Source organism: Polypterus senegalus, chromosome 3 (genome assembly GCF_016835505.1).
Source record: "Polypterus senegalus isolate Bchr_013 chromosome 3, ASM1683550v1, whole genome shotgun sequence".
Lineage (NCBI taxonomy): Eukaryota > Metazoa > Chordata > Cladistia > Polypteriformes > Polypteridae > Polypterus > Polypterus senegalus.
This window is the reverse complement of record NC_053156.1, coordinates 67,482,648-67,507,636: the sequence shown is the minus strand read 5'-3', so window position 1 is coordinate 67,507,636 and position 24,989 is coordinate 67,482,648. Positions and strand designations below refer to the sequence as shown.

At 36.6% G+C, this 24,989-nt stretch overlaps 1 protein-coding gene across 1 annotated transcript in view; it reads right to left on the bottom strand.

Annotated features, from left to right (window-relative positions):
• Positions 1 to 24,989, bottom strand: part of pex7 (peroxisomal biogenesis factor 7) — a 206,850-nt gene that overhangs the window by 162,556 nt on the left and 19,305 nt on the right. The window contains exons 2-4 of the mRNA XM_039747436.1: positions 20,694 to 20,751; positions 6,101 to 6,251; positions 1,775 to 1,852 (exon numbers count right to left, since the gene is read on the bottom strand). Coding sequence (XP_039603370.1) covers positions 1,775 to 1,852; positions 6,101 to 6,251; positions 20,694 to 20,751 — 287 coding nt within the window. The remainder of the gene's footprint in view (positions 1 to 1,774; positions 1,853 to 6,100; positions 6,252 to 20,693; positions 20,752 to 24,989) is intronic.

The following is a 24,989-nucleotide window of genomic DNA, read 5'->3' as shown; positions in this document are numbered from 1 at the left end:
CAGCGTGTATTAGTCAGTGTCTGTGAAGAACCTTAATTTAATCCCCATGCTTATGGATACTCCGCCAGCACTTCAGTGCATTAAAATTAAAATGAGTATACAGTATATCAGTGCACAGCACTTCACATGGAGGTTGACTTTTTGGAAATAATTCTGAGATCAGCCACACTACAAAACGAGGCTAGTGGCAAAGTGTTCTACAAATGTTATTGATAGTGTCTAATGGAAGTGAAGGTTAGTCCATTGACCAGGATGGCACTGTAGTGTTTTTGTCTGATGAGATGACATATGTGTCAGAAAACTTCAGACTTCTTAAAGCAAACTGTTGCTAGAACAATGTCTCTTTAGAAACAGATCAGAGTGGCAAAATCAGGACATGATAGCAAAACTAAGAGAGAGAGAGAGAATTCTTAACCTGTTCAGATAATTTAATTTCTCAATCTTGATAAAAGACAATATACTCATAAAAACATGGAAACCCTTCCATATACTACTGATTCAGAACAGGAACAGTTATAATAGGAACAGTTATGATCCAGTCACAGTTTGTAACACTTCTGGGTAAGATGACCCATCATTTCTTGATAATTTAACAATCACATCACTAGAGACTTTCGGGATAAAAGACATCCAAATAGAGGAAGACATACTAGTAATAAATTGTGCATCCTTAAATGCTTTAGCTGCTGCCAGAACCAGAAATTAGAAAAACAATGATATGTTTGAGGAAACTGAAGATTCAGGACAAAAGTGTTACCCCATGAGGTTCATTTACATTTCAAAAGCAACAACGACTACTAGTTACAGAGGTTTTGAGGAGCTTGGCATCTACATAATTCCCAAGCACTCACCTACCTGCAACCTCAGCTTTTAGCTGTGATATTGCGGAACAAAAAGATGCATCTACACAATGGAGATAAATTCTAAATTTCTTCAAGAAGCACCATTAACTGCTTATTTACAGTATCTCTAAGAAAAGGTCAGTGTGGAGAACAAGAAAAGTAGGCTATCTAAACTTCGATTGAATAACCTAATAAAGTGGTTTTATAAAAAGTAACACAAGTAAGTTGTAAGTAAAAAGATTTTGTTACAAAATTAAATGTGAGGTGCAACTGCAATGCCACAGTACTGTTACAGAACATAAATACATTTAAAAAATAAAGGCAATGGATATAATGCATGAACAGAGAACACAACTGTAAATTTCCCAGCGTTCTGGAAAAATTTACTTACTGGGTTGCCCAGTGATTTTGTCATACTGACAATGTTAAAGAACATATAAATTAATTCTTAAATAAATTATTTTAAAAAATAAAACATTACTTTAAATATAATGCATCTGTATAATTAGCTTCCAGTAATAAGGTGCCTGTGTTTATGAAAAATAACAAGAACGGTTGCAATATAGTTCATCCTCATCACAGATGCCATTGCATTCCATGACATTAGTGGGAGTGGTTAGAGTGGGAATGGGATTTTATTAGATTCCTTCACCACGGCTACACAAGTGGAAAGGGGATTAGAGTACAAACCTCTTTTCTAGCCTGCCACAGCTCCAAACATTACTGAAAACACATAATGGACGACATATCTCTTTTGCTTTTGAGCTGGGTCCTTTAAGTATCCTTTCTTGGGGGTGCAAACAAATTATTTTAAGCCATATAACAGTGTAAACAACAAAGTGAGAATTTGATAGTGTATAATAATGCATAATAATTTAGAAGCTACCAGTTGGATTTATTAAAACATGCTTAATGAGTTTTCAGGTACTTACCACTTTAGCAGTGTGATCCCAAGAACCAGATACAACTAACTCTTCTCCTCGAGTCTGACTCCAGTCTACACTGTAAACCTTTCAGTCAAAAAAAACAAGCACAAGTAATACACTTAGAAACAAACTGCCAAACATCACACCAAGACAGGCATTATCATGCAAGAAATATCTGCAATAAACCTAAAGGAATATTCCACTCATAAATTGTATTTTTTATTCTGTTCCTTGCCCTGTGTTGTCCACGAGGGGATTTTGCAGAATGAGAAGGCAAATGTATTTTGAAACAAAAATATAAAATGATTACACAAGATCAAAAATACCAAGATAAGTTGCACTGTCTAAACAGTAATACAGATAAATAAAATGATGATACTGTTCTCTTAACAGAATTTGTCTTCATTTCATGGAACACAGTTCACAGATACTCAAAAAATGAAGGACACATCCAAACTGATGAAATATGTGAATTAACAAAGATGGTCTCCAAGGGTGATCCAGCCATGAGGAATGAAAAACATACAAGATTTTTTAGGATCACCTGCACCAGTAAATTCAGGGGTAGTTTCTACCTACAAGTTGTAAAGTTGATGAAAAGTCAATCATAAGAATAAATATTGACATTTCTTCAGGACATAATGCTAAATAAATGGCAAGTTTTGAAAGAAAAAAAAACAATTGCAGATTATCAAAACCATAACATAAACAATAGACATACAATACATAAAACGTTTTGTTTAAATAACTAAACAGTTCTGTCGCACTGATAAACATCATGCGTTATATCAAATAAAAAACTCAACAACGTGTGTGGAATGGGAATATTTATTTTTTATGAATAGAAGTTAACTGGATTTTTAAATACAAAAATGTGATGCCTACAGGTTTAATGAATAGATTTAAATTTTCTTGTTTTTTAAAAACTGAGAGACACAATTGTATTTCTTATGAACCTGTTACTCACTCATCCTAGAGTGCCCTTTAATTACAACTTTCTCTGTGATTCTATGTTATTACTATTTTTAGGCACATATGACTGATGCTTTGCATGAAATCTCCAGCTGGGAGCTTTGCTTACATTGAACATCATAATGAGGTACTGATATAAACATCAATTTGAATTTACGTAGCACAATTTAATTTCCAAAATTCATACTCTTTGGCATGAAAGTTATCAAATAATCTTAAATAATCCTTAAAAGAATTTTTAAAAGGCAATATCTTCAGCAATAGCATTTACATAGGAAACAGAAGGCTTCATGTTTTGATTAGACCATTCAATCTAATGTCACTCATCAAGAAAAATGTAATAATAGTAGTAGTAGGAGGAGGAGTATTAATTTTATCACATATATAGAGAATAGTGAATTTCTTGTATGCCTGACCAACACGTAATATACCCCAAGATAAACAAGAATGTATTGAAAAAAAAAGAACTACATTTTAGCATTTCAATATAAAACACAAATCATAAAACACCAATCAGCCTATACTTTGTACTCCTTATTCCTGTTTCTATAAAAACTTGTCGGAAACATCCTGCCTCTAGTTACATCTGGAAGCTGATTCTATTTTTGCTATATATATACATTTAGATACAGTTTAGATATACTGTACATTTACACAGAAATATAAGTATTTAAACATGAGAAAAAGCCTCAAACTTAAATGTCAAATGCTATACAAGAATGATTTAGTCATGATTTTTAAGCTGTAAAACTGTCCTTGGTACAATGTATAAGACACCAGGTGTAGTCTACTCCACATTTCCTCCAGAACGGTAACCATTGCTTGACTGGGTGCATTAGCAAACAACACTCAGCCTCTGTAAGATTTAATGCTATGACACAATCGTCGCGATGCAGCTTTACTTGATTGTAAATACCTAGCAATGTGTAGTCCATTTTGGACCAATACAGTGTATTTTGATTGTGATTTTTGGTGCATGTTTTACCTGATTTGTAAACTGGATGATGACTCATCTATTTTTTGTCAGACTGTGAATAATCCCTAGGTTCTATGAGGGCTGTGGGATAAATGTTGTTCAGTTCCTGTGACTTTGTTTTTTTTCTCTAATATTACTTATTTAGATTTTGTTCCTCCTGCACCAGGCGGCACCCAGATATTATTGGCGAAGTCCAAGACTGGAAACCTGAGCTCATCTAATGTGGCAGGCAAAGTCAATCTTAGCAAGAAACTTTGCATGGTTAAGACAAAGTCCAAGGAAGAGAAGCAGCAATAACACACACCGTTAGTGCATGCCTGTATCGATCTGGAAAAACTCAGAAACCTTGGTCAGTGTGAACACAGCAGCTCGACCAGTGGTTTGATATTCCGGAAGATGTCAACAAATCATTGAGGGATGCCATACGAGCATTTAATCTTCCACAGCATTCCTTGATGGATAACTATCGAAAGCCTTAGTAAAGTCGATGAAGTTGATCAACAGCTTTTGCTGCAGCTCGATACTCTGTTTGATAATTATCGATAAGAAAAATCTGCTCCATACAGAATCGTCCACTGCAGTCCAGTAAAGGGTCTTAGTGTCATTATGATCGGGTGCTTCTTGCACTTCTTGGCCCAGCTTATCAATATGTGCTCGCTTGTCATATCTACAGCTTCACTTATACAGAGATATCATTGAGCTCATAGAGTTCTAATCTTCAGGGCACTGATTGGCCATGCCATTTTTAGCAGTTATATGCAGCTAGCACATCTTTTTGTTTCTGATCTCTGCAGATGGTTCACACTTTCTTCATGCATCAAGAAGACAAAAATACCTTGTAAATAATAATAACTAAAGATGTTATACTTTTATTTCACAGGGTCACATATGTTTTCTGGTTCTTGGAGGTCTCTTTAATGTATATTTTGATTTGTGCTGCTACACATGGCTAATTTTACTGCATTTGGCCAGTACCACTTTCCCTTACACAGACTCGGTGTGTGGCTAGCAAGCCTCGAAGATCAGATTGTGTGCCTCCATCCTAGCAGTTAAAGTATGCCTACTAGTGACACACACCAGACCCACAGAAGCTTAGTTGCAATTACCTGTACACTTTGTTATTGAGATTCAACCAGACTGACATATGGCCAAATGGCTGGTTCCAAGTGGAGCCGTAAGCACATGACTTTACCCAGGTTTGTATTAAACAAAGAAATCACCATAGGCTGCATTAATAATGGAGATGGGTCAAAGTACAGGAAAGTTGTGGAGGACTCTGTCTTGTGCAGAAACAACAACCTGCCACTCAACAACAGCGAGACAAAAAGCCTCTGAAACAAGTTTCAGGAAGAGGACGTCGAAGTGGTGCAGAGCTGCAAGTACCTGGGAGTTTGCATAAACAATAAACTGAACTGACAATACAGTGGTGGTGTACAAGAAGGGCCAGAGCAGACTGGACATGCTAAAGAGACTTGGGTCTTTTGATGTATGCAGCAAGCTGCTGAAAATGTTTTACCAGTCCATAGTAGCCAGTGTAGTGTTCTATGCTGCAGTCTCCTGGGGAAGCAACCTGAGCACAAAAGAAGCAAATGCCTGAACAAACTTATCAAGAAAGCCTGCTACATTACAGGGTGAACTGTGGACTGGAAGCTCTGGTGGAAAAAGAGGATAATGGCAAAATTGGATGCCATCAGGTAAAATAACATCCAGGAGGCTCTGTCTTCAACCACTTTTAGCCCCAGGCTCAATCCATCACAGTGTGCTAAGAAGTACCCCTGGGGGTTTTTTCTGCCCACTAGTATCAAGCAATTCAATGCTCCCACCTGATGTACTATTAAGTTTATTTTTATTGATTGATTGGCTGTATTATCTGTCCTGTAAGTCTGTATTCTTGTTTATGTTTCTGCTGCTGTATGTATTTGAATTTACCCATAGTATTAAGTTTATTTAATCTATGTAATCTATAACAAACATACATGTTTCCAGCTCCAGCTTGAAGGATCAAGGGAATGCTGCCAGGCTCCAGCGCGGCATGACTATGAACTAGACTAAGTAGAGAAGAAAATGGATGCAGGAGACAATTACTGTTGATTCCTTTTCAGTGTGTTCATTATTATATAAACAAGGCTTTTGTTCTAAATTACCCATGTGACACCAGCAGACATTTAAGTGGCTTAAAAATCAGCAGTAAAATTCAGAATCAATCAATTTTTTTGTAAAAGAAATCAGAGATTGGAAATAGCAATAAAAAAATCATGATGAGTGCACTTGCATTTGCAGTGGACACTATTCTTCATTAAAAGCCAAATTAGTAATGAGACAAAAAGGACTATTAGTAGTTAATCATAATCAACACTTAAATGCCTAAAAACAGAAGTAATTACCTCTTGAGCGTGCTCCTTAAGCACCTGCAGTGGTCCTACAGGGTTAGCTGTGTCCCAGATCTGAAGTGATCCATCACCGCCACCAGTGACTATGACATGTTCGTTAGACTCACTCCATGTAACATCAAACAAACTGTCATTCCAGTCAAAGCTAAAATAAACAAAAACAGATTACAAAATTATCTGCCATTAACAATATATATTTCTCAAATATAAATTAATGTATCACCCAAATGGAAAAAATGTATATTTAGTTAACTAAAAATTTGTAAAGAGACTGAATGAACACAACTGATCAATGAACTATGTATTTGAAGCTAATCTCTCTGTTTACCTAATACATCAAAAGAAGTCAATTACTACATTTCAGGTATTAGGCAGGTGTGAACACAACAGTGGGAGAGATTTGAGACAGAATATTTTATGTTTTAACACTGTAACCTTAGTGTTGTAGGCAGGTTTACAATAAATACAGTACAAAAATCTCATAGAACAGAGATGATTTAATCCTTTAAATGTCTGATTAGCCTCTAGCCATGACGCTGCAATACATCATTTGAACATTTACTTACTAGACTTCTTCAGGTTCCAACACATTTTATGTGATAAAGCTCTTTCTGTATTTCATTTTAAATGCAATTCCATTTAATTCAACAATTAAAATTAAATAATTTCATTATTTAACAGAAAAAAACTCACTGAGGACACTTATCTACATCTCTTGAGAAATTTGAAAACCTTGACTAATAACCCTTAATTTGAATTTAACAGTTTTTTATCATAAACCGACTAGATAAAGATTTTTTGTATAGTTAGAGCCACATCAGATTCAATAATTGATTTTGGTCCATGCCACCTTAATGTGTGTCACAGGCAGAAACCAAGATGAACCTTCAAGTCTTTAATATTAGCACAGTAAAAGTTTACATTTTATTTAAGGCACAGCACTTAAAATTTTAAGAAGCTCCACCTTTCAACACAAAATTCTGACTGGAAGAGTATATATAATGCATGCATGTGCTGAATGGACATATGAATGCATTAGAATTGGGCTCCAAAGATGAACAGTTTTAAGAAGGAAAAACAACTACATAGAGAAACTGGCAACACAATCCACATCTCCAAAGTTGCACTGTCCGACCAAAATGTGCTGGAGAGAAAATGATCACAGAACGCATTTTTTCTCTCACACAGTCTGTAAAAGCATGGTCAATCACATGTACTGCACAGATACACTTCTGTATCTTTATACTTTTGATAAAATGTAATCTTTGTCATTTTATTATTGCTTGCAGTACACAGCCTCTCTTAGTGAAATCAGTGCCACTTCCCTATCACCTTGCAAATTTCTTGCAGGTAACAGCATTTCTATATATTTGTAAAGCATTGCAGTTATTGTTGTCTTCTGGGCAGGTCTGTTCATACATGCATTCATTTATTCTCAAACCCACTAATTCTAATTCAAGATTACAAGAGGCCAAAGCTTAGGGATCGATCGATCGATAGATACAGAAAGACAGACAGACACTTTATTAATCCCCAAGGGGAAATTCACATAATCCAGCAGCAGCAAATTGATACAAAAAACAATATTAAATTAAAGAGTAATAAAAATGCAGGTAAAAACAGACAATAACTTTGAATAATGTTAACGTTAACACCCCCAGGTGGGGGAGGAATGATCTCCTCAGTCTGTCAGTGGAGCAGGACAGTGACAGCAGTCTGTCGCTGAAGCTGCTCTTCTGTCTGGAGATGATCCTGTTCAGTAGATGCAGTGGATTCTCCATGATTGACAGGAGCCTGCTCAGTGCCCGTCATTCTGCCATGGATGTTAAACTGTCCAGCCTCATTCCTACAATAGAGCCTGCCTTCCTCACCAGTTTGTCCAGGGGTGAGGCGTCCTTCTTTATGCTGCCTCCCCAGCACACAACCGCATAGAAGAGGGCACTCGCCACAACTGTCTGGTAGAACATCTGCAGCATCTTATTGCAGATGTTGAAGGACGCCAGCCTTCTAAGGAAGTTTAGACGGCTCTGACCTTTCTTACACAGAGCATCAGTTTTGGCAGTCCAATCCAATTTATCATCCAGCTGCACTTCCAGGTATTTATAGGTCTGCACCCTCTGCATACAGTCTCTCTTGATGATCAGGGGGTCCATGAGGGGCCTGGGCCTCCTAAAATCCACCACCAGTTCCTTGGTCTTACTGGTGTTCAGGTGTAAGTGGTTTGAGTCGCACCATTTAACAAAGTCCTTGATTAGCTACCTATACTCCTCCTCCTGCCCACGATAGCAGTGTTGTCAGCGAGCTTTTGCACTTCATTTCTACAGATTCTTTCATCTAGCATTTCTACTTTAGTTGGGATACTCATTAGGTAATTTGTTACAAACATTCCAAAGCACATGCCACACTTTTGCTACTAAATAAACTATATAAAAATCAGGTTCTTGCTAGAAGAAAGACTGAATTCCATTCACTGTAACAGAGCAAATTAGTGTGATTTTTTCAAGTATCAAGCTACTTGCTTCCTAACTGCAAAAAGTCTACTAGTCTTTTTGGATCACATATGTAAATTATGAAATTATCCAGATGCTTTGAAATAAGAGATTAAGATGCCCACGTGGACCAAGTTTAGATTTAAATAAGAATTTTCTGGGGACTGACAGTAAAGTGCCTTAGTCAAGCCTGACTCAAATGTCTTTTCCAAAAAGAGTGCATTACATAACACATATCAGCTATATGACTGGATAAACAGGTTATCTATATTTGTAAAACAAAGAGTTAAAATCACTGTATATTGTTCCCACAATCCTGAACTTGTGCAACTCTTCGAATAAATAGGTTGTTAAACAAGACACATCCTAAGAGGTGGTTTCCTTGCATCAAAATATTAAAATCTATTACTGTCATACATGAGATTAAGCCATTTTTAATTCCTTTACAAAACAGTACATTTATGTAGAAATATAGACCATTTAATGAATATTTTACTTCTTTTAGGATTACAAAATTGTTAACTACAGCATTCAAGTGACAAATAGGAAAAATAAGCACAATGCCATTTCAAGATAGTTGATTTTTTTGAAGAGGCCATAATATTTTTTCTTATTGTTTGCTGCCACCTACTGTAGTGACATAGAATTTTATTGTTTCTTCTCCACACCAATGCTACATTGGTTTTTTACTCTTGAAACTGTGTAAAGGATGTTTTGAACACAAGTAGAAAGTATAGAGAGGGTCTTTCTGCCAAAACATAAGTAATAAAAAGTTAGCTTGTTTGAATAAAGAAGTAAATATTTAAATAAATAAATCAATAAAGCCAAGACATTTACTGTATCCAGTTATTTACTTCAGCTTCTAATTAATTCCACGTTCTTTCCTCCATTATCCATTCTAAGATCACTTTTTTTTAGAACAACAGGAGCAAAAGTAAGACTTAACTTCAGCAGATATTGATCTGTTAGTTTAATTATTTCATATTGATTCACATTTTTAAAAATGCAATTACTTAATAATGCATTAATGTTCCATGAAAAAAAGCTAATTGAGCAAATATTAGGATATAACGTATGGTTAAATGGAAGGGTAACCAAAAAGAATTATAAAATTCTTACACAATGTTACTAGAGGACAATATGCCTTTAAGATTCATTCTTGCTAGACACCATGATCAAGAAGTTGGCTGTACAATTCCTTTGAGGCAGAATGTCTCCGTAAGGTCACCATAGTCCTTGCCGTTCTATGACATAAATGACTGAAGAAGATGTTGCCATTCAGAAGCAAATCTTAACAAAGAATCAAAAAATGAGAGTGCGGGGGAGCAGACACTAAGGGATTCAAGATGAGTCACTTGGATACATCCTGTATGAACCATGTTTCAAGAAAAATCTCCAGCTAATGTACTGTATACAGACTAGGAAAAGTTTAAGTAGCATTGCATAAATTCAAATGAAAGTTGGACACATTACTGTGATCTAGGGTAAAACAACCATTGAAACAATGGAAGTGTTTTGATTCTCCAGCACCAATGAATTTTAAGTTACAAGTCAGTGCCAGAAAGTTCATGTGAATATTTTTTTATGATGCTGAGATTGAGATGTTATTCCATATTCATGAAATGCCTTTAATAGCCTAAATAACCAGTCAATACTACACTAATTTACTTTGGTGTGTGCAGAAGTCAGGAAAGTAGGACAACAAATGTTGTTGACAGAAAGGCTCCACTGAGAAATTGGATTCAAAGACATGACATGCCCAGCCTACTCTCTAGACCCGGTCCGATGTGACGACCACCACCTGTCCCCCTGTCTGAATGTCTACATCTGCTGGATGAGCTATGCCAATGAGAAAGATGTCAAGTCAGCTACAGAAGAGTGGATACACAATCAAGACAAAACATTTGAGTTTCAAAGAAGACCTGTGATCTTTGTCACAATTGTAATGGTGTATTGAAAAATAAAACTTGTTTGGCTTTAATGGTGTTTTACTAATGGGTTAAGCTTAAAAAATTTTCATTAACTGTTGTAATTTTTATTTAGCTGAGAATGGTATGGTATGAGTATTTAATATTTCCTTTGCACATTGAAAACTATAACTTATTTTGGGGCATGAAACTCTGGGGAGTCTAAAGACCATTAAATATAACAAAGCATTCATCCAGATGCAGGCTAGAAAATGCTACATGCTAGCAGTGACTAACGGGGGCTGAGAAACGATGAGCAGTAAAATAAATGATGCACTTCAGTTTCAATATTAACTTTGAACAATACATCAGAATAAAAGGGAATCGATTGTTAATCGTTAAGGATAATGTCAAATGCAATACTGAAAAGGAAATTTTAACACAGAATTTTAAAGAAGCAAAATAAAATAGAAAAATATGTTAAAAATTAATAAAATAAAGGTCTTTTGAAGTAAGCAAATAAGTATACGCATCCATTTATTTTCTGAGCCTACTTTTCATTATATTTTCATTACTGAAATATTCATTTCAATTTGTCTCTGCTTACCCTAAAGGTCACAGTGGATAAACACCATCAGAGTTGAACAGATCATCCTATTCCTAGCAACTTCTTCCAGCAACTCCTCCTTCTCCTCTGGAATTCCCAGGTGCTCCCTAGGCAGTTAAGATGTATAATCCTACATGGTTGTCCACACCTCCACCAGGTCTCCTTCCCGTGAGCCATGCCTTGTACTGTCCTCAAAGAAGATGTCCATACAGCATTCTAGCTAAATGCCCAACCACCTAACAGGACTACAGAGCCATTAAATAGTACTCATTTGAGCAAATATTTTAAAATATCTTTAAAAAGGACAACTTCTTTACATAGTTGTATAATGTATGCACTAAAACTGTAAAAGCATTCTTCTTCTACTCAAAGTAGATTTGAGGTGATTCTCTCTCTCAATGGAACAAACCTACGGACTCTTTAATGGGGACTGTATAGAACCAGCAGGGGGCTTAAGAGTAACAACCACACCCCAACCCAGGTCTCCTATGAAACAATTCCAGCGAGACAGAGATATCATCCTTGATCAAGACACTTGGGTTTCAGAGCCAATGCTGTGCACAGAAGCAAGTTTGATTATATCTAGCTCATATTTTTCAACCTCCAGCACAAGATCTAGAACCTTCGTTTACTAAGCAATTCATGTAACACCTCCCAACAGCTAGCATACATTCACAAAGGTTTACAATACCTGGTTCTATTCACCTCTTTCCTCTCACCCTACTGACACTGTATCCATCCCTTGGCCTTTATTTACATTCTGGTTAGTGTACTTATATAGCAGCTCCATGTGACATTTTTAGACTGGGCTTGACCAGGCTACATGCGTCACAAAACAGTCAGTCATTCAACAGTGAACTCCACTCCATTGACTGGCTCTATAGGAAGGAGGTCTCAGAATCCCTGCACCTGGTAAGATTCTCTTTTATCATGAGTCATTAATGGACTGATTTTGGCTACTTCCTACCCTCAGTTGGGCTACAATGGCTGGCTCTGTTAGGACCAAATGCCTTCAGATAATTCTAGTACACAAGAACCTCCCCCATCAACTCCATGCGTCAAGGTTACAATCCTAGGAGAAGATTTTTGAAATATACATTTATTTATTAAATTATTTCATTATGACTCTGTTGATTTCATTCATTAATAACATCATCTTTATTTTGTATTTATTTATTAGTTACTTATTAATATATTTATGTTTTACTTTTGTTACTTAACTTTTCCAATAACAAAGAGGACAAATATTTATAAATCTGCACCAATACAGACAAAATTAAAGAGTTAAATGTAGCATGCATATAACAATGCATACATAAAAAGGTCAATATATTTGAAGCAGAAAAAACATGACTTTTCCAAGATTTCCTTTCTTCACAACAGCGATCAAGTGAAAATGCCACCAAGCAGCCCCATATATTTTGAGCCATTTTATTTCAAAGCTTGAGGTAATTTATTTTACAAATCAAAACAAAGTGAATTTGGTTTAACTTGCCATCAAAAATAATAAAACAAAACAAAAGCAGTGCTTTGTAGTGTATTAAAATTCTCATATTTTTAAATGTACATAGCGTGTTAAAATGTATAAGTCAGGAAATATATTAAAATATCCTTATTTTGAACAATAAATACAAAATTGACCAACCTGATAGTTAATTCACTTCTCGTTCCCCAAGTCTTCCTGAACATTTATTCAAGTGACTAGAATGATGGTACAATTTTAAACTTACCTGTCTTAAAGAGATTTTTAATTAAAGTAATTGCCTTTATTACATCTGACACCAAAAAATAACATTGTGTTGGCTTGCCACTGCTTCAATGCAGAAAGCAAGAAACACGCATCTGGAAAATCATTTAGATAGAAAAAATCTGCCATTAGTGTAAGAGATAATTGTCTGAACAATTACAAGTATGCAACTAAGGTACTGTGGTAATTTTTATAATAACATTCTCCTAATTGTTACTCAAATGCCACTGTCAGAAAGATTGTAATAGCTGTGGAAGGAAAAAAAGGACAGTAAAACTTATCTACTAATCAAGTCATGCTAATTGCAACTCATGCTTGAATTAGAGAGAAAAAAGGAGATGAAAGGGAGCGTGTAACAATTTTAAAACACATCAGTACCAAATGAAATCTACAATATCTTAGTAATATATTTTTCTGTAAAATGTGTATAATTCAGGCCAGTCAATAAATTAAACTTATTACTCAAAAGTTAACCAGACCTGTATCTAATATATCTAGACTACTAACCATGGAATTTAACTTCAAAATTGGAGCAAACACTCAAGACCATTACTGGCAAACTACAGTAAGGGGAAGTAAATTTAAAACAGAAAAAGAATAAGTGTGTTTATTTAGAGGAATAAACCTGCTCAGATACCCAGCTACGTAGTTTTAAGTTTTAAGTACAATAACAAATTCATCACCTACAAAATAAAGTTCTTTTCTTTAAAAAAAGACATCCTCTATTTCTGTCCACCCAACTTTTTTATTCATGAGAAATCAGGATATAGAGACAGCTAAGGATCTAAGAATACTTGGTTGTTTCCTGTGGACTTAGATTTTTGCTTTCCTGGTTCAGGTAATTTTAGCCATTAAAATGTAGCCACAGGGAATGCACAAACCAGTGTGTTTCTCTGTGCTGGTCCCAAGCCCGGATAACTAGGGAGGATTACGTCAGGATGGGCATCCGGTGTAAAATTTTGCCAAATCAATATCCATCCATTTTCTAACCCGCTGAATCCGAATACAGGGTCACGGGGGTCTGCTGGAGCCAATCCCAGCCAACACAGGGCACAAGGCAGGAACCAATCCTGGGCAAGGTGCCAACCCACCGCAGCCAAACCAATATGCGGACAACAATTTTTTAGATGATCCGCTGTGGCAACCCCTAATGGGAGCAGCCAAAAGAAGAAGAAGAAGAAAATGAAGGGTAGTAAAGGATTCTTCCTAGTGAACAAAGTTAAACAGTGAACTAGCAACTCAATATTAATTTAAGCAAGGCCTCTTGTACATTTGGGAAAAAAATTCTGTCTAGGATAGCAAAAAGTTACTGAAGGCCTATTGAAATACAAAGAAAATCCAACATACAAGTAAAGATTGAAGTCCTATTAAGACTTATTCAAAAACAAAACCAGAGGAAGTGACTAATGGAGGATATGTTGGCCTAACCATGAGGAGAGCTGGGGTATTGAAGGAGTAAGGATATGGTCATGTGAAAAAGTAACAACACAGATTATTTTTTTTTCTTTTTTAACATACAGTATGTAGGCATATCAAGATTTGATCTGCATTTAAACATTGTCTATAAATATCTGTGATACAATATAATAAGCATCATGCCACATTTGTTTTTTGTGGTCCATTGCATAATTTGCATACATATAAATTCAAATTTGTATTGTGGAAAAAGTAAAAACACCCCTACATTTATAATTTCCCTAAAATAACTAACATTACAATCAGGTGCAAATCATTCTAGAACATCATTATGGGAAATCTTGCAGGAACCTGTCTTATTAAAACCTCAGGCATTTGTGCTTTGTTGTTGAAGCGTGTGTGTTATCACCATGTTTAGATTAAAAGAATTCTCTGAAGCCTTCACAAAGAAGGTGACAGACACCTGAGAAAGGATTTATGAAGGAATTTAAAAAGATGTCCAAACAATTAGAAATTAGTCATTCTACTGCCCATATAATCATATATAAGTGGAGAAGATTTCACAAAATTGACAACTTGTCCAGGCTAGGCTGACCAAACAGTTCAGAACAGTGAGCAGAACACAAGATGCTGGAAGAAGTCTCTAAGAATCCCAGAATTTCAAGAGGTTAAAGCACCCTTGGCATGACAGACTGGTGTGGTGCTCCCCATATTTACAAAAGGTGACTAGAAGGTGTGTTCCAGCAACAGAGGGATAAAACTCCACAGCCTCTCAGGATAAGGTATATGCAAGACTGCTGCAGGGAAGAAAACACTTGAAGGTTGAGTCAAAAATACAAGAGGAACAAAGTGGAGGCTAGAGGTAGCACCATTCCATTATTCAGTTGACAGAAAAAGGAAATGTGAGACTGATATTTGGATTGGAGCAGCAGCAGGTGATTTGTGATCGCTATACTGGTGCAAAATGGTAAAGCAGGAGCCTAAAGTCTAAAGGCACAACTCTTGGTTTACCAGTTGATCTACATCCCTGTCCTCACCTATGGTCCTAAGACCAGTAATCAGTAATTTCAGTAATGACTGAAACAATGAGATCATGAACAAATGTCAGAAATGAGGCTTCTTTGCAGGATGGCAGGGCTGACACTCCATGATATGGTGAGAAGGTCAGAGATTCTACATAGCGTCAGAGTAGAATTGCTGTTCCTCTTGATCAAGTTGAGCCAGTTAAGATGGTTTGGGCATACTGTAATAATGCCCTCAAGGAGGCTCCCACTACAGTGATCCCTCCTCGATCGCAGAGGTTGCGTTCCAGAACCCCCTGTGAAAGGTAAAAATCCGCGAAGTAAAAACCATATGTTTATATTGTTATTTTTATATTGTCACGCTTGGGTCACAGATTTGCAGAGAAACACAGGAGGTTGTAGAGACAGGGATTTTAAAACACTGCAAACAAACATTTGTCTCTTTTTCAAAAGTTTAAACTGTGCTCCATGACAAGACAGAGATGATAGTTCCATATCACAATTAAAAGAATGCAACCATATCTTCCTCTTCAAAGGAGTGTGCGTCGGGAGCAGAGAATGCCAGAGAGAGAGAGAGAGACAGAGAGAAAAAATCAAATAATTAAAAATGAATAGGTGATTTTAAGTATGCGAAGCACCACCCGACAAGGCAGACGCAAGTAAGGGAGCAATGTGATGGTATTCTTTCAGCATTTTTTAGAGGATTGTCCGTATCCTCTAGGCCAGTGTGCGAACAGCCCCTCCATCAGGAGCAGAGAATGTCAGAGAGAGAGAAAAGCAAACAATCAAAAATCAAAAGGTGCTGTTAGAGCTTTTAAGTATGCGAAGCACCACGCAGGAAGCATAGCGCATATCATTGAGTTTTATTTAATACATAATACGTGTTCTGATTGGGTAGCTTCTCAGCCATCCGCCAATAGCATCTCTTGTATGAAATCAACTGGGCAAACCAACTGAGGAAGCATGTACCATAAATTAAAAGACCCATTGTCCACAGAAATCCGCAAACTAGCAAAAAATCTGTGATATATATTTAGATATTCTTACATATAAAATCCGCGATGGAGTGAAGCCGCGAAAGTCAAAGAGCGATATAGCGAGGGATAACTGTATAGAATTACTCCTGGAATGTCCCACTGGACAGAGACCCTGAGGCAGAACCCAGAACACAATGGAGGGATTAAATCACTCGGCTTGTTAAGGAACACCTGGGAATTCACCAGAATGAGCTGGGATCTGGAGCTGGGCTGATCTGTCTGGCAGACACAACTCTTGCCAGGAACACTGGTTGTAAATATTAAATGAGAGAAGATGAATAGCAAAGTTTGACTGGGTGAAAGGCTTGCATGGAGGTGCAAGGGAGAGAGGAAGCATACAAGGCAGGACAGAAGGTGAGAATGGCCAAACATGTTGGGAGAAGAATCCACAATTGCAACCTACTAGAAGTCATTTTACAAATTAGCATAGGTAAACAGCCTGCAAAAAGAAGGCATGCCAAAGTGAGCATCAACTTACACATTCCATGTACACAGTTTCACACTTGTTTGCAAAGATAAACTATCATGTTGACTGTCAATGTGAGCAACAATAGTTTTTTTCTTGATTCATAAACAAAAATGTTATGTAAATAAGTAAATATTCTAAAATGTTGCCTAAAAAGGAAGGTATTCAATTTGGATGCTTGGGTGCTTTAATTTTTTTTCTGGAACTAACTATTTGAACAATATTTTATGACGATTTCACATGTGGATTAAAACATGTGGATTATGAGGTTTTCATAGCCACTTTGGTATTGTTTATTGTTGTCCATAACTGGTCACCATAGACTTCTGATCTATTGATCTATTAGAAACTTTTTTTATCTTCTTTCTACATAATAAAAAAATAATATTTTAGATTTTTTCTCAGAAATAATTACAAACTACCTGGAGTATGTAACATAAAAATAAAGTGAAGTATTATTTTAATGATAAAAAATCCTAATAGGCATAATCCATTAATAAAACCTTTTCTGGGAAATTTATCCTTTCAATATTATTAAGCCAGGGTGTCTCTTCGTAAAAATTGTTTATTGTTATCTGATTAAAGAGGGCTGACTATCAATTATGTAATTTGATCAAAATTTGCATGTCCACCAAGAACACCCCAAGTTTCTGTCTCTTTAAATAGATGCTGGTGCTCAGGGATGCAGGTAGACCTAGATCCATCAAAGGAAGTTCTGGTGAAGGGACTGCCTGGGGGTATTAGTATCCCCAGAGGTGGTTCCAGAGATTGCCCTAGATAGATACCCAGGCTATAGTATAAAGCCACATCAGCTCATTAATTATGAGATTAAAATCTAGGGAGAAAGGGGGCAGTCAAGTTACTGTAAGGATCAACTTGCAGGTACTGTATGTGGGAGGAAGAGGGACAGGGACAGGGGATTTACATTCTGAAAGGTGTCTACAGACGTTGTTTGACAGATGCACCACCCCACCAGGTAGACAGCAACTGAAAATCAGTGTATTAAAGAACAGGGAAGCATCATAGTTTTAATTTCTATTTGCTGGTTTGTTATTTTGTGTTTCATTATTCATGCATTTTCCTTTAACAAGTCCACTATTTTTTATAAATATGTTATTACCCATCTTTGTTCTAGGTTGTGGTGTTAATACAGGCTTCTGCCATTGAAAGATCAAGAAAAACTAGTAATTCATGATGGCACAGGCAAACATACATTTCATAGCAAAATCTCACAGCCCAAACATTTGCACACAGGATGACTGCTGGATGTCTGCTGCAACCATTGCCTATTACATCTTAGATTTTTTTTACGTGAAACTAATTCTTTTTTCCAGATAAATGAACACAGAATTGTTTAAAGTACCAAAGGAACATTTTGTAATATAAGCAATAACACAATGGAAATATACTGGATTTCTGAAAAAAATATTTATTTGAAAGGCATTCATTTATCTTAATTATGACAAATTTATACTGAACTGGTTCAAAATGTTCTGCTTGTTGCTTGATAGAAGGAAGCTAAATTTCACTTCAAGTAGTGTTGTGTTTATGACACTAAAATATGCACATTTTGAACAAGGCAGGTCTAAGCAGACACACTTTTTTAAGTTTATCTAGAATCAAGAAATTTCAGGTTTCACAACAAAATATGAACGTACATAGTAAACGTACACATTTGGTTCAGAGATACAAATTAGGAGACCACTTGTGTAAAACAAAATCATCGTTTCTGAGTTTCCTCTATCGTTGAAACCACATCAGTAGGGTATTTAAAGCATGTAACATTCCATACAATTAAGTCATAGTCTACGTGCTAATAGTGAAATAAAGGCAATTCAAATTTATTTGCCCCTTTCCACTTTAAGTCCATCTGAGACCAAACACAACTGTTAATGGATTAAGAGTGATTGTGACACCAAGGCTGTCTGATAAGCATTTAAATTTTTTTGCCAGAATGATGTTCATTTGGTACATACCCATAACATGTGGCTTAGTGAAGCTGGAGCTTGATTGCAACATTTGCAGGTTAGATCTTGCCCAGGAAACATTTTGGACAATTTTCAACAAGATAGATGTGCTCAATATGAAATTTTAAGTTGAATAATTGAATACTTTGTACATATGGAGCCTGAGTGAATTCTATGCAAGGTTGTCTTCCACCCCTTTTCTGAAATGTTGAGTAAAAGATTTTTTTCCCACTGTACCTTGGGATCTTTAAAAGGAAGAGACTTCAAAATGTTTTTATATATTACAGAAATGCTGTTTGAGTCTTCAAAACTGATCAATATCTCTTCTGGAATAGAAACAGGTGGGAGGTGAGGAAGTTGTGCAGACTTTGTAGCAAAGTTTCTAATTTGGAGATAGTGGAAAAATTGTGTTGATGGGAAACTAAATTTAGAGTGTAATTGTTTATAGGCTGCAACAACATTTATATACAAATCTCTAAATGACTTAATCCCACACATTTTCCAAATATTAAAAACTGTGTACATTCAAGAAGGTGGGAAAAGGTGGTTATCATGTAGAGGTTCCACAGATAAAATATTCTCTAACTTGAAGTGCTTCCTACATTAGTTCCATATTCTGAGTAAATGAAGGACAATTGGGTTGTTAGTATATTGACGATACCATTATATTTTCTGGTGTACAAAGCAGGGAATATAAAGGAGGTACTGCAGGATTTAATTTCTATTCTGTGTATTGCAGACCAAGCTAGTGTGTAACCTCATTTCTCTGAGATTTTTGGAACATCAACAATATTCTGATATTTCCACAGTATTTTTTTCTTTTATTTAATCCAGATTTCCATATTAAATGAGCATTTCAAACTATATACATTTAATAGCAACAAAAGCTTTAAAAAGTGTGTGCTTCAAATGTTTTTTCACTTTGATGACTGTGAAGGGTCACAATAAAGTAGTCTATCTATTGTTGTGGACACCAAGAAGCATGAGTTGGCATCATGGCCAGGATGGTTCAAGGTTCCCTGACCAGCTGGGAGACCAGTACAAAGGAGAAACAGTGGGAGGCAACCTGTATAGATTATTTGCTCCCTGGACACAACTGGTGTCAGCCTCCCTGTTCTACAGTACCTGCATAAATACCTGCAAGGCATGTAGGGAATTCGAGTACCATGGGACAGCCTTGTTGGGGTTCTTAGGTGCCACCAGGGACAGCTGAAAGGGAATGCTACCCCTACTTTAATAGACTTCCATTTGACCTAGAAGGGCTTCCGTCAGGCAGTACTCTGGGCAATCTTGAACTACTGGAGCAATTTTGGAAAGGAAATCTTGAACTACTGGAGCAATTTTGGAAAGGCAAGTGGACACTGAAGACATACAATTTATGCTTGTAACAAGTTATCAATAAAAAAAAACTAACAAAAATAGACAGTATATGTTATAAGTGAGCATGTTAAGAAAAGAGGAAAAAAATAAATGGCCATAAAATTACTGTTGGTGCACCTGGGAGCATAAAGGTTAGCCTGTGTCAGCAGAGCTTTTCCCAGTGAGAACTTTGTAGTATCTCCCAGGCCTGCACTTACTAGGGATGCTACAAATGGAATTCAACTAAATATCAATATTTCTTTTCCCCAGGTTCTGGAGTGGACAGGAACATCTTTCACAACCTTCTATACTGACCAGGACTATTATCTTTTAAAACTGTAATTAAAATCAATACAAATAACTCACACTATCACTTTAGCTATTATTTTTGCCATTTATCATTTCTTATAATTTAATATTGAAACAAACAAGTGATTAAAAGGTTTTTACTTATTTCAAGTTTTTTGCAGCTCCCTTTAGTCAGATGTTAATGCCTATAAGCTACCAATCTGTCGATTTGATTATGCCGCTTTAATTGACATAAATAATAAATAAAAACAAAGCAAGTACCTTCTGAACAGGTGTATTCCAGCTTCATTTTGTTCCAGTATCAGCAGGGTACCACAACCTATAAATAAATAAATAAAAGAAATGCAGTTGTTCAGTCAAGCCAACACACATTTTTGATATGAAAACATAATAACTACATGTTCTGCTCCAAAAAAGGCAATGGGTATCCCCTCTGAAGTTTGTATTTAATTGTTACCAATAGGTTCAATCACAGCCTTAGTGATATAATAACCCCAGGTCAGGTTGATCCAGTGCTTGCTTTGAAGAATGCCAAATTATAATTTGTTACATTTCAACTTATTCCTAAAGGTTTTAAACATCCCACATTTAAAAAATATTATTCAACTTACATGTATTCATCAATGCTCAAATCATGATGTATAAAAACTAAACTTAAGCGTAAAGCCACACACATTCTCATGCCAGCTCAATCCATTACATACGCAGCTGACTGGAAAAAGGATTATCGGCATACAGCATCTAGCACACGCTGCCTCACCCAAGTACACAGTCTATCTGAACTTCTTCCATACAGCAAATGCTTTCGTCTTCCCTGTAGCGACCTCGCGGTTCGGAAACAGTTTCATCCCAAAAGCTCTAAACTCACTCAATCATGCCACTAAGTACAATTACCTCATTGTAAATTTGCACCACAACTGTAATATTGCACAACCTAAGCCACTTTATGAACCATTTGACTATCTGCACTATATGTATGTGTAAATTGTACTTATGCTTTCATATTGTATATTTTTAATTTTTTTTATTGTATTATTTTATCATTTTATAGGAAAATAAGTAGGAGGATTTGCATATTGAATCTCATTGTACCACGCAATAACAATAACAAGAAATTTAACTCAATTCAATAGAAGAAAGCTTGTATTTACATATAATGATGAGTGGCTTCTAAGTCAATTTAGATTTCCAAGTGCTATCTTCTTGGAGCTTTTGATATCATTTTTAAGATGAAATGCAGTAAAGTATGTATATTACATTATACGGATACATTTTTACCTTCATTTAAATAATGTATACTGTTAATAATTAAATGTGCCCCGTTCAGGGATTGTTCCTGCCTCACGCTGTACGCTTGCTGGGATTCGGGCAACCCTGGATGGATAGATGGATGGAATAATTAAAGATGTACTACAAAGACATTTTAATGTTCCTTAAAAGTTTTCAAGAATTGGCATTCTAAGCTTACAGATGGCTCGACATTTATTACAGAGCTGATTGTGTGGCGATTGGTTACTTGGAGAAAGTAAAAGGAAGGACAGGAATTGGAAGTTAGTACATTTGAAAGAGATAGTACTGCTGCAATAAATTATTTCATTGAGGGTCGCGCAAGGAGAGGTAAGTATCTTGCGGGAGGCATGAACAATCTCTGGACAGGGCGCCAGCTTGTTGCTACCACTGTGCCATTGTGCCCCAATGTGTTATACATGCTTTAATTCCTATCATCATGAAAATGATGTCAAGTACATTTCTTAGTATTAAAATTGTTCAGAGAGCTGTAATATCATGAATGTAATGTATGCTGTGTCCTGTCAGCATAAGAGAAAGCCCGTTTAAGAAGCATGTAGTGATTCACACACATAGAGTACATAGAAGAATGCATAGAATATGAAGTAATTAACATGCTACTTTAGTTACGATGAGATTTGAGAAACAAGTAAGTGAAATGATTTTAAGATGAAGTTTATGACGTTCTACTGCAATGACAAAATAAACTATGGGAGTAAAGTGGAAATTTCGAGATTAAAGTTAACATTTTGAACTTTTTCTCCACTGTAACCTAATATGTTTCCATATGACACTCACAATGGTGAGCTATGACTCACCTTTTCAGGCCAACTTTGATATCTGATCACTTCCTTTTTTATTTCAGAACTGTGCAACTTTCTGAACTTTAACTTTTGAGTTTCTCCGCCACTGTAGTCACTTGATCAACTCCCTGTTGTTGTTTATACCACTGCTTAAACCAACAAACTATACGCTTTTCCTTGCCTCCACTTGGTATTTGCTGAAATTCTTCCATTTTCCCTGTGCTTTTGCCATTGTCTTTTCATAGAACACTTAACTCAAAGGGCTATTTATATTGATTTGCATATTCAAAGATGTGTAATTCTGGGAGGAGTCGGGGTGGGGCAGCAAGCATGTCCATGTGCGTTACATTTCACGTTGACCAGGATTTATGTAGCAGAAGAACATGGAAGTTGGCATATGCACAGATGTATGCATCTGATATTTTTTTTTGTGCGTACACACATTTCAGTTTTTATCCGTACACCATGTTTTAGGATGAATCTACACACGGCGTTAAACATGAGGCCCCTGGTCTTTCAAGATCTAATAAATATTCAGTCAGGTGCAATCAGTTGCATGAGGTAAATCAAGAATGATATCCCCATAGCCAAAGAAGGTTCACCCCAGACTCCAGAAATTATTCCAAGTTTTGACTGTGTGATCCCATTAGAAGGTGTAAACCCACCTTCAGCATACTAAGCAAGTACAGAGCCAGAAAGTGATGGTGTATGTGCTCACTGGCACAAAAATAAGGCTCAGGAAGATAAAAGGCAGAGACAGTGAGAGAAGGTGAGACAGGGAGTGCATGTGCAGTACTTGGTAGATGAAACATTTTTGTACCTGGCAGAGGACTCAAGTCCTGTTCAGAAAGGCTGAATGTTTGGATAACATATTTGTACTTATTGAATCTGGTTTGTTCATCTTCAATTGTGTTTTATCTGTAACTAGCAAAATACCCGCGCTTCGCAGCTGCAAAGTACTGCATTAAATTTTTATTAAGAAGAAAATTTAACCTTTTTAAACTGAGGGAAAATATACCAATAATTATTTGTTAAGGATCTCTTTGTATACCATGTTGTTAGTTCGGCCCTCCAGTTGTAACATGACCAAGCTGTGCGCTGAGCTTACTCTTGAGCATGCAACTTACGGTTGGCCATGTGAACAGTAATCTTGTCTCAAATCTCACAGCTTGGATTGCTGCTGTCATAATCGGTTTGAGTTTCAAGGTTTGTTTCAATTATGACAGTATTTGCAGGATTTGTTGTATTGAAGTGACATTCGGCATCTGTCAAGCGTTGTAAGCACACAACCAGTTTCAGCGATAAAATCACATCCAGCTTTTGAGAGTTTAAACATTCATAAACATCAAAGTGTCCACTACTGAAATCGTCACCTGTGAATCTAAGATGTTTAAGAGGCATTGGCGGTTGTCAAAAGGTGTAAAATATTTGTCCATTTCGGTACACTTGAAAGCGACAACCGAACAATTCAGCGGCAGCCATCAACTCACATGCAGAACCATAGGCGAAGGGCTTAAGCATTTCACTCTTATAGTGCTCCTGTGTAGTATAATTATCTCCTGTACCGTCATCAGTCCACACCTTGAACCTGTCCCAGTCATTCAATACATAAGACACAATGTTATCAGTAGGGAGACGTGAATCCCGTGGCGAAGCAAGGAAGGGAATGTAGAGACTGGAGCGACGGACGGCCTTATATAGGCAGGCAGCCAACAACGTGGGAGGTGTTGGGATGAGGGACCCAACGCCGCCTCACACGGTGACCGATCTGCAGGCTATGGACGTATATATGTACGTAAGTAGGATTCAGTTAGCGTTGGGAATCCATGTACCAAATTTCTTGAAGATGGGCCCATAAGTAACAAAGACTGTTGAAAAGTTCAATATGGCGGACGACAGTGGCATCATACCACCGAAATAAGTACGTACATTGGTTTCGGTTAGTGCAGGGAACCCGCCTACCAAATTTCGAAAAGATGGGGCCATAAATAAGAAAGTTCAACATGGTGGACGTTGTTGACCGTTATGACCATTACGCGTAGAATTTCAAAATGAAACCTGCTTAACTTTTGTAAGTAAGCTGTAAGGAATGAGCCTGCCAAATTTCAGCCTTCTACCTATACGGGAAGTTGGAGAATTAGTGATTTTGGAAAATTCAATATGGCGGCTGACAGTGGCGTCATACCACCAAAATAAGTACGTACATTGGTTTCGGTTAGCTCAGGGAAGCCACCTACCAAATTTCGTGAAGATGGGGCCGTAAATAAGAAAGTTAAATTTGGTGGACATTGTTGACCGTTATGACCGTTACGCGTAGAATTTCAAAATGAAACCTGCTTAATTGTTGTAAGTAAGCTGTAAGGAATGGGCCTGCCAAATTTCAGCCTTCTACCTACATGGGAAGTTGGAGAATTAGTGACGTTGGAAAGTTCAATATGGCGGCCGATAGTGGTGTCATACCAATGAA